The 17,044-nt window shown below is 40.6% G+C and overlaps 1 protein-coding gene across 7 annotated transcripts in view; it reads left to right on the top strand.

Moving 5' to 3' along the window:
• Nucleotides 1-17,044, top strand: part of LOC143031817 (endoplasmic reticulum junction formation protein lunapark-A-like) — a 55,369-nt gene that overhangs the window by 34,235 nt on the left and 4,090 nt on the right. For 2 of the 7 annotated variants that reach the window (XM_076196134.1, XM_076196137.1), the window contains 4 exons: nucleotides 5-148; nucleotides 9,110-9,298; nucleotides 9,824-10,054; nucleotides 16,527-16,655. In XM_076196134.1, coding sequence (XP_076052249.1) covers nucleotides 5-148; nucleotides 9,110-9,298; nucleotides 9,824-10,054; nucleotides 16,527-16,655 — 693 coding nt within the window. The other 5 variants (XM_076196140.1, XM_076196136.1, XM_076196139.1 and 2 more) reach the window with 4 other exon arrangements.

Below are 17,044 nucleotides of genomic sequence, written 5' to 3'. Positions count from 1 at the left end.
GCAGGCCTAACAATGAGCACTAGCGGTAGTCTAAACAGCAGCAGTTTGTTGTCGTCTCGGACCTCCTCGGCGGCGGCGGTGGCGGCGGCGGCCATGGGCACCATGACAACTCCCATGACGTCTGCGTACGGGCCCTCGCAAAGCATTAGTGAGTATCCACCTCTCCCTCCCAACCGCACCCACCCTCTCCCGTCCTCCTATCCGCAGTCGAGGAACCTCGCTGCAGACGACGACGCTCTAGATTGGTCAGTGGCTGCCACAGTTTATTTTTATCTTATTTTATTTTTTTTCATTTTATCTAATTTTATTTTATTTTATTTATTTATTTTATTATTATTATTATTTTTTTTTAATTGCTTGTGCCGTTGTTTAGGGTAGTAGTTTTCATCCAGATTTTTTTTACTTGTTGCACTCTTTTTGCTGCATGTCATTGTCGTCCCCCCTCCCCCCCTTACGGGTTTGTCTGACTCGTAATATGAAACATTTGTTGTTCGTTTAATCTGTAACACTTCGAAAAAACTGTACCTATAGATGACATAGAGTGTAGAATCTAAGATTTATTTAACCCATTCAACTCCGATGACAAGATGTCTTGTCATTTGGTCAAATAAAACCAAAAATCATAAAACACCAAAATGTTTGATCAAACATTTTGGTGTTTTATGATTTTTGGTTTTATTTGACCAAATGACAAGATGTCTTGTCATCGGAGTTGAATGGGTTAATCCGTAACACTTGGAAAGAACACCTGTAGATGACATAGATTGTAGAATCTCAGATTTAATTTTGTTTATTGACAGTTTGAGTCGTATTGTTCATTTAAGTCGTGACGTAAATAACTCGTCCTAAAACACAAATTGTCCTGATCTATAGGTAATGCTGTGACCTTACAAACACACACACACACACACACACACACACACACACACACACACACACACACACACACACAAGAAATACAAGAGAAGAAACTTAAGAAGGACAGTTACAGAAGAGATTTGAAAAAGAACTGCTTTCCAAATAGAGTAATACTGTATATACATACATACATATACCAAGGCTTTTACCCCCTTACAAGGGAGGTAGCCAAAAAGGAAAAGGCATAAAATCATTCCCACCCATTCCATCCCTGAAAACACTCCACACCCCTCCACCCTCTCTCTCATCTTAGCACCTCCTGGATGACGGGTCATCCCTGCACCTTGTCCACTGCCCTGGGTCAGAAGCAGTGTCGCAAGACACAGCACATCCACAGCAAGGCTGCTTCATTAAATCGGCGACCCCCCCTCTCTGTCCCCCCATGCATAAAAGGAGAAGACGGGGAGAAATCCCTTCAGGCTGCGTCAAATTTTGCTCACACATACTACCTCACCTCCCATCCCCCTGCCCATTCCACCTCATGCATCACAACATCATCCATATACAACCATTCTCCATTCACCCCTGTCTTCTGTCCTCTCCCGTCCTTCCTCAACAGACATTCCCCTTTTCCCCAAAGCCCCCTTCAACCCATCCATCCACCTCATCCTAGGATGTCCCCTCATGCTCACTCCCTCCACATCTGCCTTCCATACCTCTTTTACTAGTCTTTCTTCACTCATTCTTTCCATGTGTCCAAACCATCCTAATACTCTTTCATCCACCCTATCTCCCAACTCCCTTTCCACCCCTGTTCTCCTCCTCACCTCCTCATTTCTCACTTTATCTAGCCTAGTAACCCCCATCATACTTGTCAGACACCTCATCTCAAACACATTCAAACTCCTTCTCTCTTCCTCTCTTATGTTCCATGTTTCTGCCCCATACAGTTCTGTTGGCACAATCACTCCTTCATACAGTCTCCTCTTAGCATCCATTCCCAAATGTCTATTTCTCATTACACTCTTTAATTCACCAAGGCATTTACTCGCTTCTCTCAATCTACATTCTACCTCCACCTTCACTCCACCATTTCCTGCCACATTTGCACCCAAGTATCTAAAACTATCCACTTGCTCCAGTTGCTCTCCCTTAATGCTCACTTCTAGTCTACTGCCACTTTCACCCCTTGTACATCTCATCACCTTACTTTTACCCACATTTATCTTTAGCTTTCTTCTATCACATACTCTCCCAAACTGTCACCAACTTCCTCAATCCCTCCTCCGATCCTGCTACAAGCACAGTGTCGTCCGCAAACAACAGCTGGCTCACCTCCCACTTTTCTCCATTTTCTTTAACCATCTCCAATCCCTGACCCACTACCCTTGCATTTACCTCTCACACTACCCCATCCATGTATAAGTTGAACAGCCAGGGCGACATAACGCATCCTTGACGAAGTCCCACCTTTACCTCGAACCACTCACTCTCTCCATTTCTAATCCTGACACAAGCTCTACTACTCTCATAAAAACTCTTGACAGCTCCTAGAAGCTTTCCTCCTATCCCATATATCTGCATAACCTCCCACAGTGCCTTTCTGTCTACCCTATCGTAAGCCTTTTCCAGATCCATAAAAGCCCAAAAAACATCCTTCCCCTTTCCTATAGCTTTCTCACATATTTGTCTTACCACAAAGATCTGATCTACACAACCTCTACCCGTCCTAAATTCACACTGTTCCTCACCAATTACTCCCTCTGTTCCTCTCCTAATCCTCTCAATCAAGATCCTCCCATAAGCCTTCCCAACTACACTTAACAAACTAATCCCTCTGAAACTACTACATTCACACTTGTCCCCTTTTCCCTTGTAAAGTGGAACTATACAGGCACTCCTCCAGTCCTCCGGCACTCTACCCTCTCTCCAGCAAACATTAAATAACCTCACCAGCCAGTCCACCACCACTGTACCTCCTTTTTTTAGACATTCTGCATGGCATCCATCCAGACCAGGTGCCTTACCTGCTTTCATCATCTTAACAACTGCCTTCACTTCATCCTTCCTTATTTCTCCTCCATTCTCCTCACTCATCACGGTCATTTTCTTAGCATTTCCCACTGCAACTATCTTTCCCTCCCTATCCTCCTTCACATGTAACAACTCCCTAAAATATTCTGCCCATCTTCCCCTTACTGCCTTCTCTTCCATTATCATCTCTCCATCTGCACCTTTTACCTTTTCTTCTCTACTTGATTCGCCTCCTCTTCCTCTCTTAATTTCTTTCCAAAACATCTTTTTATTTCTTTCAAAATTTTCTGTCATACTCTTACCCCACTTCACATATGCTCTCCTCTTTGCCTCCTTTACCTTTTGCTTTACTTCTCTTTTCTTTTCTTTGTACCTCTCGTATGACTCCCTCGTCCTATTTTGTAACCAATCCTTGAAAGCTCACTTCTTCTCTTTTACAACCTTCTTTGTTTCCTCATCCCACCATTCACTACCCTTCCTTCTATATTTTCTCCCATCCTTCTTGTTCCACACACCATCCTTGCACACTTTGTGACTCCCTCCTTGAACCATCCCCATTCCTCCTCCACACCTAGCTCTACTTTATCCTTCACTCCCTCCCACTCCTCCTTCAGCTTCTTCTTGTACTCCTTTTCCTTTTCATTTAAAGAGTTCACTCTAAGCACCTCCCTACCTTTTGTCCCTTTCCTCTTTCTCCATCTTTCCTCCACTCTCAACTTACCTTCCACCAAAAAATGATCTGATATTCCCCCACCCTCTCCCCTTAGCACATGTACATCCTTAACTCTTCCTATCATAATCCTATCTACCACTACATAATCCATAAATGCTCAATCTACCACCCTTCCATCCACCACCCTCTCCCATGTGTACTTATTCTTGACTTTCTTCTGAAACACTGTATTTGCTATCAACAACTCTCTAGACACATTTCCACCATCAACTCTCCACTACGATTCTTTCCTGGAACTCCACATTTCCCAACCACTCCATCAATTGGACCATTTCCTACCCTAGCATTAAGGTCTCCCAGTACTATTACATTGACATTTCTCCCTAAATCCTCTATGCACTCATTTAAATCTATCCAAAAAGCCTCCCTTTCTTCTACACTCTTCTCACTGCCAGGCCCATATGCACTTACAAAGACCCACATCTCCTTTCCCAGTTTCACCTTCATCCACATTATCCTTGAGGAAACCTCCCTCCACTCCACTACACGTTTACCTATCTCTTCATTTACTAGAATAGCCACCCCTTCCCTCCCTCGCCCTCTTCACTCCTGATAACCTCCCACTTACACTCCCAAACTTACCCTTCCCTTTCAACTTAGTTTCACTCAAAGCCAACACATCCATCTTTCTTCTCACAAACATACTACCTATCTCTTCCCTTTTACTCTCATCTGTACCACATCCACGCACATTAAAAGACCCAAACCTTAGGGTGCTGGTCGGAAAACTCCCAGACCCTCTTATGCCTTTGCTTTTTCTTTTAGGAATGTCCCCTGTGGGGCTACAAGGAGAAGGATGCCTAGTCCCAATCCCCGTCCCTTTCTTCTCGCCTCTTACGATCCAAGTGGAAATACTTGGTGGCAGTATTCTTTTCCCCCACCACATGGAATAAATTGAAAGAGAAAACAGTGAGTGCTAAAACTATACATGACTTTAACCCATTCAACTCCGATGACAAGATGTCTTGTCATTTGGTCAAATAAAACAAAAAATCATAATAAAACAACAAAATGTTTGATGATCAAACAGCACCAGAAAAATATGACGTCATATTTTTCTGGTGCTGTTTGATCATCAAACATTTTGTTGTTTTATTATGATTTTTTGTTTTATTTGACCAAATGACAAGACATCTTGTCATCGGAGTTGAATGGGTTAAGAAAGAACTGTATGTGGAAAGATATAACTGAGGGTCACTATGACCATAGCTCTAATCCTGCAAAAGACAGCTAGGTAAATACGCACACACACACACACACACACACACACACACACACACACACACACACACACACACACACACACACACACACACAGCCCAAGAGAGTTGGAGCGTTGGTTCCCAGTGCAACGATGCTGAAATTATTTCTGTCCTGGGTGGGAATCGAACTCTGACCGTTGGTTTAGCTATTGTGAAAGGTACCGCAGCACTGTCGAGCAGTGTGTTGCTGTACGTCTGGATGTGCACCCACCCCTTCGTATGATGGACGGAAAGTAGGGAATATTGGTCCGATAAATGTAATAGGTTCAACGTATTTATTGTAATCTAATATCAGACGTATCGAGGATTGTGATGATGGGATCTTGTTATGAGCATTGGGGTTACTCGGAAATTTATTCGGAGTCTCTGGATTTTGTCTGTGATTTCCAAAATCCAAGAAATAGGAGTCATTTGAAGCAATTCGCCTGTCGAGAAATCATCCATCAATTGAGGGCAGCTGAGGAAGTTTGGGTCAATATATATGTATTATATATATATATATATATACATATATATATAGATACATATATATATGTATATATATGCATATATATATATATATATATATATATATATATATATACAGGTAAACGTCGACTTACGATGGCATTAGGTTTCGATAGAGCCATCGTAAGACGATCTCATCGTAAGTCGATCCCCACTCTGTTCCGTGGTCACTGTACCTAGCCTACCTGTATATTAACCACCAGAGATACTGAATATAGCCTATTAAACATGTACAGTAGTTTATTTAATTATTTTTATCCTTTTTACCATATTCAAACACTATAATATGTATTTACAGTACGGAACTTAAATCTCGCGGGCAGCAGCCAATGCCAGCCGTACGACGTGACGTAATAATACTCGCATCATAAAATATAGTCACCGCTTATATCGATCGTTCTCTCTTTCACCCGCGAATTTTGAAAACCACAGAGAATGAATCATTTGAGAGAATGTAAAAACACAGGGGCGACTACAATAAATATAATCAAGACGCCGATATGGCACCGTCGCGAATCCACTTGCTCCTCATGACGCCTACGTGTGCGGCACCGTATGGAAGGGGTTAAATTATCATATCGTCGTCGTCGTCGTCGTCATCGTAAAGTCGAACAATCGTAAGTCGCGGCCATCGTAAGTCGACGTTTACCTGTATATATATATATATATATATATATATAATTTTTTCTGTTGATGCCCTGTTCTTTTGAAGTGGTTTTAAACCAAGGTTTTATGCTTTTTTTCTCATCAGCTGAAGGGGAGTTTATTTTTCAAACGATAAGAATCATATACCACCACCACATGGGGGACGTCAGGATCTTAGAGGTGATTAGGTGGGTGGGACACGTCCAAAATAAGGTTGAGAACCGCGGTTCTAAACTGATGCCTTTATTACACAGTCGAGGGGACCTGTAGGAGGGGGGTGGGGGGAACCTTGATCAGTCTAGGGCACCCCCCCATCCCCCTTTTCTTTTCCTTAAGGTTTCCTCGGTGAAATGATAACTTAAGGCCAGAGCCGAGGATGGGGGTATGTTGTCAGTTAGGTCCTCTGTATCCTTTGTTGCTTTCTGGAACAGTACATTCTCTATCTCTCTTTCTCTTTCCCTCTCCCCCCCTCTCTCTCTCTCTCTCTCTCTCTCTCTCTCTCTCTCTCTCTCTCTCTCTCTCTCTCTCTCTCTCTCTCTCTCTCTCCTTCCCTCTCCCTCTCTCCTTTTGCTTTTTTTGGACCATGATTCAACCCCCCCCTCCATGTATTGTTTTCTTCAACTATCCTATGGCTTTCTTGGGTACTTGGACCTTGTATCGGAATGTTTACGGGCAGTAGGTGCTTCAGCCATTTGCATGGGGAAGGCTAAGAATGCTTTATTTATTTTTTGCAAAATGTACAGGTATCCTTCCATTTACATATGCTCTACCAAAATATTTTTGCTCTAAGGAGGTATGTAATACTAGATATTAATTTCGAATTGCGTTTCTCAAATCACTTTTATGCATTCCGGGCCAGCTGCATTCTCAGATCACATGCCAGCGGCCTGTGTGCCACCAGGCGGCTGCCTGGTACGTTAACCACTCCCACTCCCTGTTTGTAACTGCTCCTGCTGTTTTCTATGAGTGTTTGCACCAGTGCGGTTGCACCAGTGTTTCTCTGCATTGTGTGTTTATTTGCGAAATAAATTAATTTTTGTGGTATGGTAGGTGTGGCTTTCCTTCCTTTCCCATGCCCACGGTAGTCGCAGCTCTAGAAGAATCCACTCCATTTTCTGAGTGCGAGACGGCCAAAAGAATGCGTTTGTCACATCAATAGATGAATACCTGTACTCATTTGTACTTTGAATGTTGGCAATTATGTATCATCGTCACTATCACCGTCGTCATTTTCATCGTGATCATCAGGACCATCATCCTTTTAGCACCTTCTCTCAAGTTTAAGGAGCAAGACATTTGACGGAGTGCTCCTGTGAGTTTTCATTCAAAGTACAGTTCAACATTTCCAGATTTTCCGTAGTACGGCTTTTCCAAGTTTGCTTCAGCTGCCCGTCAGTAGGCAATCCAGAAAGACATGTTAAGGTTGGCGGCAGGATATAGTGATTGACGATATTGTAATATTGATATTGAACTGAGGGCATGGTTCATTCAAGTCCACTGTGAGGGGCACTGTCCTAACCCCCTGATAGGGGGCAGTTTGTGACATTAAACCAAATCAAAATCATTATTATCATTTTCAGTGGGAAGATTTAATACATAATATCTGTTTACCTAGGGCCTCTTCACAGTATGAGGGAGGTAGCCAGCCAAGGTGTACAGAAGAAGTATATATATATATTTTCAGTGGGAAGATTTAACACATAATATCTATTTACTTAGGGCCTCTTCGCTGTATGAGGGAGGTAGCCGGCCAAGGCATACAGAAGAAGAATACGTAGCATTAAGCAATAATATTCCTCAACGTTTCTCTTCCTTTTGTTTCAGCAGGCATGAAAAATAAAGCATGGTTTGTCGTCTTTGGTTGCAAAAGCTTAATCTGTTTAGTTGTATAGTCTAAATGGATTCTTCCTCAGTTTTTTGCCTGATAGAATTTTGTGCATTTTTAGAGCTTAACTTTGATCTTCTTTGCTGATATGGAAAAGTAAAAGTTAATTTTTAAAGCTTAAATCAAGTTGCTGTATGGCCATGCCAAACCTAAGTTGAACCATTTTAATGCCGTTAAAAGAAAAAAAATACTATTGTGTTTAAGATCTACACTTAGTACAGGAGTTCTCGTATAAAAACTACTAGAATGTCTCATTCAACTTCATGTTTTGGTTGATATGAGCTATTGGCACGGCTCTATTAGTCAATGGATATAGAGATGGTAAGATTGTATTCTTGGGCAAAGTTATTTATAAGTACAGTATTATGCAGGAATGTATATATTGTTATTTTGTCATTTCCTTGTGTGAGGGTATTGACTTAAGATGTGTGGAATCGTAGGGGTAGGGGATTTGTTGGCACCCTTATGGACCAGTGTCACACAGATGTTATGTATTGTTATTATTATTTATATATATATATATATACAGTAAACTCTCAATATAATGGATCTCAATATACCAGATATCAGATATACTGTAATGGACAAAAATTCTGACCGAGCAAACCCTCGCTATAACGGATTTTCATCCGTTATAGCGAGGGATCCTCGTTTATAACGGATCTTCGGATATAACGACGGACCCCTGTTGTCCCCATCTTGTCCGTTATATTGAGGGTTTACTGTAATATCTAATCTTACTAATTCCTAATACCAGACAAACTTTGGGATATAACGGATCCTCAGTTATAATGGATCTTCTTATATAATGACAGACCCCTGTCATCCTCATATTGTCCATTATATTGAGGGTTTACTGTATATGCTGTTTCTGATCCAGGAGGGCTGTGGGCAAGATACAGGGATGACCTGTCATCCAGGAGGAGCCAAGATAAGAGGGAGGGAGGGAGGGAGGGGGGTTGTCATGGGAGTGGAGTATGTGGGGATGGAATAGGTGGGAGTGGATTTTATGCCTTTCTTTTTTGGCTACCTCCCTTGTAAGAGGGAAAAAGCCTTTGTTATATGTATTATTATTATATATACACACACACATATATTATGTTACTGTGACATTGGATTCTTGGTCATTTGCGGTTTTTTGTATTTATTTTTTTATCATTATTTTTTTTAATCACCTCCCTCCAGGACAAGCTGGCTTAGGCACTGCCCCAGGGCCGCCCATGCCGCGGCCAGTCCTCCCACGGGAACGTGGATACATGGACCGATTCATCGAGTATCTGGTCGGTGATGGTCCTGCCAACCGCTATGCGCTCGTCTGTCGGCAGTGCGAGAGCCACAATGGAATGGCTCTGAAGGAAGAGTTCGAGTATTTGGGTGAGTTGTTGACGGGTTGTTGGTTGTGAGGGCGGCGGCGCGATCATGTTCTGTGGGCGCGAGACGCCGGTGTTGTCTGATGGTGTGAGGGCGCGAGATGATGATGATGTCTCTTGTTGTGTGATATTAAAGGTTGATGACGAGTTTCGTCTACTTCGATTTGACAGAATGTTAAGGAGGAAAAGGACCTTCAACATAGTTCATTGGAAGAAATGCCACGAATTTCAGATTACGTTTTCAGGTTGATTGTCCTTCTCTTTAAAATATGATTTTCCTGTTTAACCACCAACCTACAATATTCTGTAACATGTTATGGATGTAGTATATTTGTACAAATTGAAAAAAATATATAGTTGTGTTTTTATTTATTGTTTGTATCTATATATTTTATTTATTATACTTTATTTTATTTTATTCATTTTGTTCTGTTTATTTACTTTATTTCCTTTAGTTTATTTATCTAATTTTTACGTATGAATATAAAAACGTCTTTTTGACGACTTTGTTTTTTTTATTTGTTGACAGCCTTTCGCTGTGCGTACTGTTTCTACTGGAACCCCTCCCGTAAGCAGCGGCCAACTGCCCCTCGCTTGGAGGATCTCGGTAAAGCCAGTGTAGCCCTTCCTCCTCCTCCTCCTCCCCCCTTACCTTCGCATCACAAGGCCAAAGACGACGAAGAAGGTTCATCGTCCGGGGAGGAGGAGGAGGAGGACGAGGACGACGAAGAGGAGGAGGAGGATGGTGAGGGCGAAGAAGGTTAGTGGCTCTTTTTAACTGCGACGTTTTCCTTTTAGTGATTAGTGTGTGTGTGGAATTATTTCCCCCCCTTTTTTTCTGTGTGTGTGCGTGTGCATGTGTGTATGTGCATACGTACATGCGTGCCTGTGCTCGTCCATTTAACGGCGGCAAGCTGTCCTGGAAACAACAGAAGGTTTGTCCCTTGCCACACGACGTTATTTATCTCTAGTAACGTAAGTAGTGATTATGATGGGGAACCTGAATAGTCCAATTTCTTGAGAACCGTAAGACTTTACCGTAGTTAAAATCGTTGTGCTCAGTCACAGAGTAGAAGTATTTGCCCAGTTGTATTTCCCTTGAAATTAGCTTTTGTTTTATTAACAATTGAACTTTTATTTAACGTACAGGTGAAAGGTTTCAGTAGTAAGGTGAAAGATGTAAACGAGTAATCAAAGTGAAAAGAAGAATGGTATGGAGTGGGAAAAACGAACAAATTAGAAAAAATTACTCGGAAAATTTGAGTAGATAAGGTAGGTCTGTGAAAAGCAAAAAATTTGAGTAGGGGCTTATAAAAAATATATATATATATAATACATATATACCGTATATTTCCACGTATAAGACGACCCTAAAATCCAAAAATTCACCCCTTAAAATTGGGGGTCGTCTTATATTACCATTATAAAAATCAGACCTTGAATTCTACGTGAGATGACTTGGTAGGCTAGCCTGCCGATAACCACAGATACGCAGGAAATGATTCACATTATGATAAGAACTGGTAATAAAGGTAATTATACCATATTTACCGTATATATTATTGGCATATATTTATAGTAAATTGCAATTGTTAATAAATTCGATGAATAATTCTATATTAATGAAAGTACGGTACTTTTAACGGTCTCACGAAACGTCGACCAACGCCGACCAAGCCCAAACAATGACAGCTTTTGCTCAAATGCATAATTTTATATAGAAATTAGCATATGGTTGCATTATTCTCCAATTTTCTTTAAAATGTGAGATTTTCATGTAATTTGATCAAAGAAAAGTTACGTTTTTATCCTCTGCAAAATTACCAAAGTCGACCAAACACAATGACGGCTTTTGCTCAAATGCATAATTTGGTCAGCTTTGGTCGACTTTGGTAATTTTGCAGGTGATAAAAACATAACTTCTCTTTGATCAAATTTCATGAAAATCACAAGTCTTAAAGAAAATAGGTCAAATGATGCAACCAAATACTAATCTTTATATAAAATTATGCATTTGAACAAAAGCCGTCATTGTTTGTGTTTGGTCGGCGTTGGGCGACTTTGGTAATTTAAATTTTGCAGAGGATGAAAGCGTAACTTCTCTTTGATCAAATTACACGCAAATCACACATTTTAAAGGAAATAGGTCATATAATGCAACCATATGCTAATTTTAATACATAATTATATGCATTTGAGCAAAAGCCGTTATTCTTTGGGTTTGGTCGGCTTTGGTCGACGTTTAGTGAGACCGCAACCTTTTTCTTTCGCTAACTTTTCAGTAATTTTCAAGACTGAAAATAACAATTTTGGATTACAGTACATAAAACGTTTATTTATAAAAAATATTACAGTAGTTGCATTTAAAACATACAAAATTTAAAGATTATAAAATTATAAAACTTAATTTCTAATCATCATCAATATATATTACACATCAAACGTATTTCTAAAACCTTTATTTTCAATAAAATTACATTACATTCAAAACTTAAAACATTATAAAACTTTATTTATTTATATAAAACCCTTCAAACTCGTCACAATCATCACTCTGTTTCGAAAAGTTGTTCGAACATATCACAAGATTCCTCAAATATGCCGTCATCGTAGGGATTCCAGTCCGGTTCCGGTGAGTCGACTTCGGCTTCGTCATCACTTTCATACAATAAATCATCTTCAGTGCCATCCATGGCATTAGATTCCAAATTTTTTCATAGATTTTACGATACTTTCGACCTTAACACTTTCCCAAGCTTTAATAACAAACTCGCAGAGAACATCAAGTGATGCACTACGCATAGCTCCACCTTTTGTAAATGACTTCTCTCCATTCGTCATCCACTCGTTCCATTGATACCTAACGTTATCTTTAAACGTCGAACCAGGAACGTAAATAAATCGTTTTTGTTAGTTGACGTGTGTTCTCAGAAAATCATGATACATGATTTGCTTTGTTATTTCATTTTTGAATTTAAAAGCATACAGTAAGTAATTTCTCTGGTATAAGGATACAGTTAAGTAATGAGAAAGAAAAGAGAAAAAGCGAAAAAACAGCTGATAAACGTAATCAAAACAATTGTCTTTGTACAGTAGGTTTGATACACTGATACTTTTGTAATTTAGCAGTCGCCTTATACTACCGATATGAGATCAATTTATAAAAATTTGCTCTGATTTTGTGCCTCGTCTTATACAAAGGTCGTCTTATACACGGAAATATACGGTATATACGTATATATAATACATATATATATATATATATATATATAATAAAAAATTGGAGGATAGGATCTATTTATATATATATTCTTTTATTAATTTTTTATTTTTTTAACTGAATGGGAGGTATCGGGTGTGAGAGAAGAGGAAGAGATGATTTTTCCGTCAAATGGAACAAGAGGTGGGAAAGCGTAAAAGAAAGGTGCTAATGAGATGTAGTGAAGTTTGACAAGTACAACTCCCTTTCCACCCCCGTTCTCCTCCTCACCTCCTCATTTCTCACTCTGTCCAGCCTAGTTACCCCCATCATACTTCTGAGACACCCCATCTCAAACACATTCAAACTCCCTCTCTCTTCCTCTCTTATGTTCCATGTTTCTGCCCTATACAGTGTTGTCAGCACAATCACTGCTTCACTCCTTCATATAACCTCCTCTTAGTATCCGTTCCAAAATATCTATTTCTTATTACACTTTTTAATCCCTCAAGGCATTTACTAGCTTCTCTCAATCTACATTCTACCTCCACCCCCACTCCTCCCTTTCCTGCCACATTTGCACCCAAGTATCTAAAACTATCCACTTCCATCCAGTCTCTCTCCCTTAATACTCACAGAAATAAACACAGAAAATGTGATCAAACTAAAAAAAAAAAAAAAAAAAAAAAAGTATAATCGAGAGGCAGATATCCTCGTGTTTCCACTCGTTCCTCATGACCCCTACGTAGGCATCGTTGCACCGAAGTGGTTCAAGACAGCACCTCCACAGGAGAGCCCAGTGGCTGAAACTGGTTTACCTCCACTCCTTCGTGAAGTGACGACCCCAGAGTCCGTCTGTGTGCCCCGTCACCCCCGTCTTATTCTTGGTCTCCCCATCAAGTTTCCTCCATCATCATCATCATCATCATCTTTCCACATTCATTGTGGAAGTCTTCCTTCAATTATTCTCTTCATCTTTGCATTGTTTGATCAACCCTATCTGTCAACTCCCTTTCAGCCTGCTGCTCTCTGCCTCGGTTGTATGTGTCTCACACTGTCCCACCTTGCAACCTCCGCTGCGATTCTTAATCACATCTCAAATATGTTTAGGGTTTGTGCGTGTATTTACATTCCATCAGACATTGCCACCTTGTCTGATTTTTTACCAATAAACGGGATCCTTGTCTAGGATAGATTGCACTCGTTACAGGAATGCTCTTCATTGTGAACGGAACTTGGTTAGGGTGACGTAACCCGACATCCTAGGCACTCGGAAGAAGAGCACCCATGTTGCATTTATTTTGTGTGTGTGTGTGTTGTGAGTGTGGGTATTTTTGTTATTCTTGTTGGGTTGCCCGTGGCATCACTTGTGCTCATGCTTGAAGTCCACCCATGATAAGTTGTGATGTCATTGCTGTGCAGTCTGTGAGGAGAGTTGTGTGACTGTATGTTTGGTATATATTGTGTGTTTCTTTGTGTGTGTATGATCATGATAGGTGGGAGGTAGAGAAGTGTTCTTTACCATTTCAAAGACTGTTCAGGTCACCAGAAAAAAGAGAGAGAGAGAGAGAGAAAACAGCAGTGAATCTGCCTGGCCACAGAAACACCATGCCCCAGATGCAACCATCACACAGAAGACACTCCACATAGAGTGAAGTATATAAGCAGGATCGAGAGAATACCAAGGACAGCAACCAAACTGGTCCCTAGTCTGGGAGATGAACCTTATGAGGAAAGACTAAAAGAACCGGGTCTGTCAACCTTGAAAGATTGAAGGGAAAGAGGTGACATAATTACAGTGTTCATGACACCAAAGGGGATAGATTACATTGACAGATCTCTTGATTAAGAAATGGTTGTCCCTATCGATGCATAGATACTTGGAATAGCTTAGAAAGTGATATAGCCCAAGCTCAAACAGTATATGAATTCAAATCTAAATATGATAATTGGATATCAAGGATATAGATTAAGTTGGAACTGTATGTGATTATAAATCTAGGTATGAAAAAACATTGGAGAACAAGATGGGATTCATTGAGCATTCTTCCTTTCATGTATGGTTCATACACTACACTACCCCACCCTAGTCTTACCCCCCAGACAACAATAAAACATTTTGGTTACAAGTGAGTTACAGGCCACTTTGGTGGTTGTTACTTGTTACTCGTTTGCTGTGGGTCTTTTACAAGAGAGACCTGGGGTATCGGATTGATGGATTGATCCTTTCAAGTTGTGGCCATACATTTCTATTTTAACTAATGCTGAGAGGTGGATCCAAACGTGTATGCAGTTGGGGTGGGTGTCGTCATGATAAGTCTTGTTACCATGAGGTAAAAGTGGTCTTAATTCTCTTTTGACTAATGTGATCTATAAGGATGTCATCAAAGTCAGTCAACTATGAACTGCAAATCTGTTGATATCTGATATGGGGTAAAATATAAGAACAAGTAACTTTCATTTCGGAAAGAAGTATGTAATGAGGGTCCTTTTTCTTTATAAGAAAGGGGATTTTTTTTTCTTTTAAGCTTGTAGCGAATGTGTACAACTCTGTATTTTATTTCTGGCATTTCCCTTGATGTTGGTAGTCTGCCAGGGCAGTGACCAAAAGAAAATGTATTGGGGAATAAAAAAAAAATGCACAGCAAGTTTGACTTGATTTATATTTTATTGATTTCAAATCAAATATCCTAAGGCCATATGACGTCTGAGAGAGACCTTTTTATGACTTTTTTTTATGGATCAAGTGTGAATCAAGTCAGCTGGTGGGTATTCTTTGTTAGATGTAATTGAATAACCTAGTTTATAGCTACGTGTGAGCATGCCCTTTGTATATACCTGTGTGTGCACGTGTGCAGTTGCCTCTCTGTGATGGGTACAATAGCTGACATCTCGTGAAATGTGGTAGGATTGTGACTGTTTATTCAAATGTGGCAGTGCTCCGTTTGTTTTACTTAGCCCACGAGTGCATAATGTTCTTTTAAGGGAAGACAAAAAATTTTTGCTTTTCAAATTCATTATATGTAAATTGTGCACGAAAACTTCATTTTCTTTTGTTAATATACAACATATCAACAAAAGAAAATACAAGTTTTTATGCATAACTTGGGTGTAATGGAGTTGGAATAGTCAATTTTTGTGTTCCTATTAAAAGAGCATGATGTGCTCATGTTTTACTGTGCAGCACTTTACTTTTTCATGTATATGTCATTCAAGTTGTCAGATGTTGGCATGTCCACTATGATAACCTAATTTTGAGACATTACTACCAAAGGTTGGTTGGGAAAGGCAGGTGAAGAAGACATGGGTCTAGGTCTTGGTCTTGGTGAGGTTTGGACCAAAAATGTCTCTGTTTGTTTCTCAGAAGAAGCCCTAGTGAGTGTTGCCAAGAGTGTCACTCACTGATCGGAAACAAACCCACAGCAGCCCCACAGTGGCTTGCTTGCAGCAGTCCTCAGGTCCTCTAGATCTCTCAGGGAAGAAATGTTAGTAGTTGCCAAATACGAGCTCTCCTCGTGTGAAAAGGTGGAAGATGTAAGATCAGATTTGAGATGGATTTGGTCCGTAAACTAACGTATGTCCCCCCGTCTCTTACTTTCATGTCAAGATGAGCATGTTAAGGTGTTTTGTAGATTTGTGGCAGGGAAACATTTTTCCTTGATGTTTACCCTTCGTACAGGCCCACCCACCACCACTCGCAGGCAGGTACTCGTCATCAATCCCCAAATGTATGAGGAACTTTGATCAATAAAACTCGGTCTTAGACCCTAGTCTTCCTCGCCCACTGCCTGAGTAACAAGATAATAGAGCTGAATAAACCTGTGTCAATAGTGACCCATTTTGCCAAACAAGACGACACTTTGTACTCGTCACAAATGGAGGCAGCTGTGCATAGAACGAGTTTGCGGCTACACATGTATATACAGCTAAACCACACAACTAATTGCAATATATGGCTTGGTGGTGGTGGTGTTGGGGGAAAGGCTGACTGTACTGATGGGCTCAAGTAGAAGAACGGTGTTGTGTTTTGTAGACTCGGGAAGTAGTAGTGGAGAGGGTGAGGAAGATGATGACGAAGAAGAGGACGACGAAGAGGAGGAAGAGGAAGAAGACCAAGGTCTCTCGTCGTCGGAGGTATCCAGGGCAGTGTCTAGTCATGAAGGTAGGTTGTTACAGGACATGTTATTTTAACTTGTATACTTACATGCACAAGAACCTTGGGTGGCTTGGAATAACACTCATTTTGGGCATAAGAGGGGGGCCCTGAGTTCAAGTTCTTGGGATAGATTAAAAGATGTGTCCTCATAGTAAGACTTTGTACATAAACTTGTGTATATTTGCACTTTATCAGGCTTGCCTGATGTCTTAGACAGACAGAACACACACTCACTCACTCACTCACTCACACACACACACACTCTTGATGGTGCAGAGGTAGCATTCGCAGCCTCCACTATGGCAGTCCGGGTCTGAATCCTGCCCAGGGCTGAAATGATTTCAGTAATGCTGGGGTGTGAGTCGTTACTCCAACTCTTGTGGGCAGGGAGTTGG

Source organism: Oratosquilla oratoria, chromosome 12, assembly GCF_046742065.1.
Source record: "Oratosquilla oratoria isolate Oo_2021 chromosome 12, ASM4674206v1, whole genome shotgun sequence".
Taxonomy (NCBI): Eukaryota; Metazoa; Arthropoda; class Malacostraca; order Stomatopoda; family Squillidae; genus Oratosquilla; species Oratosquilla oratoria.
The sequence above is the reverse complement of the archived record's forward strand: the minus strand, read 5'-3'. Positions and strand labels throughout refer to the sequence as shown.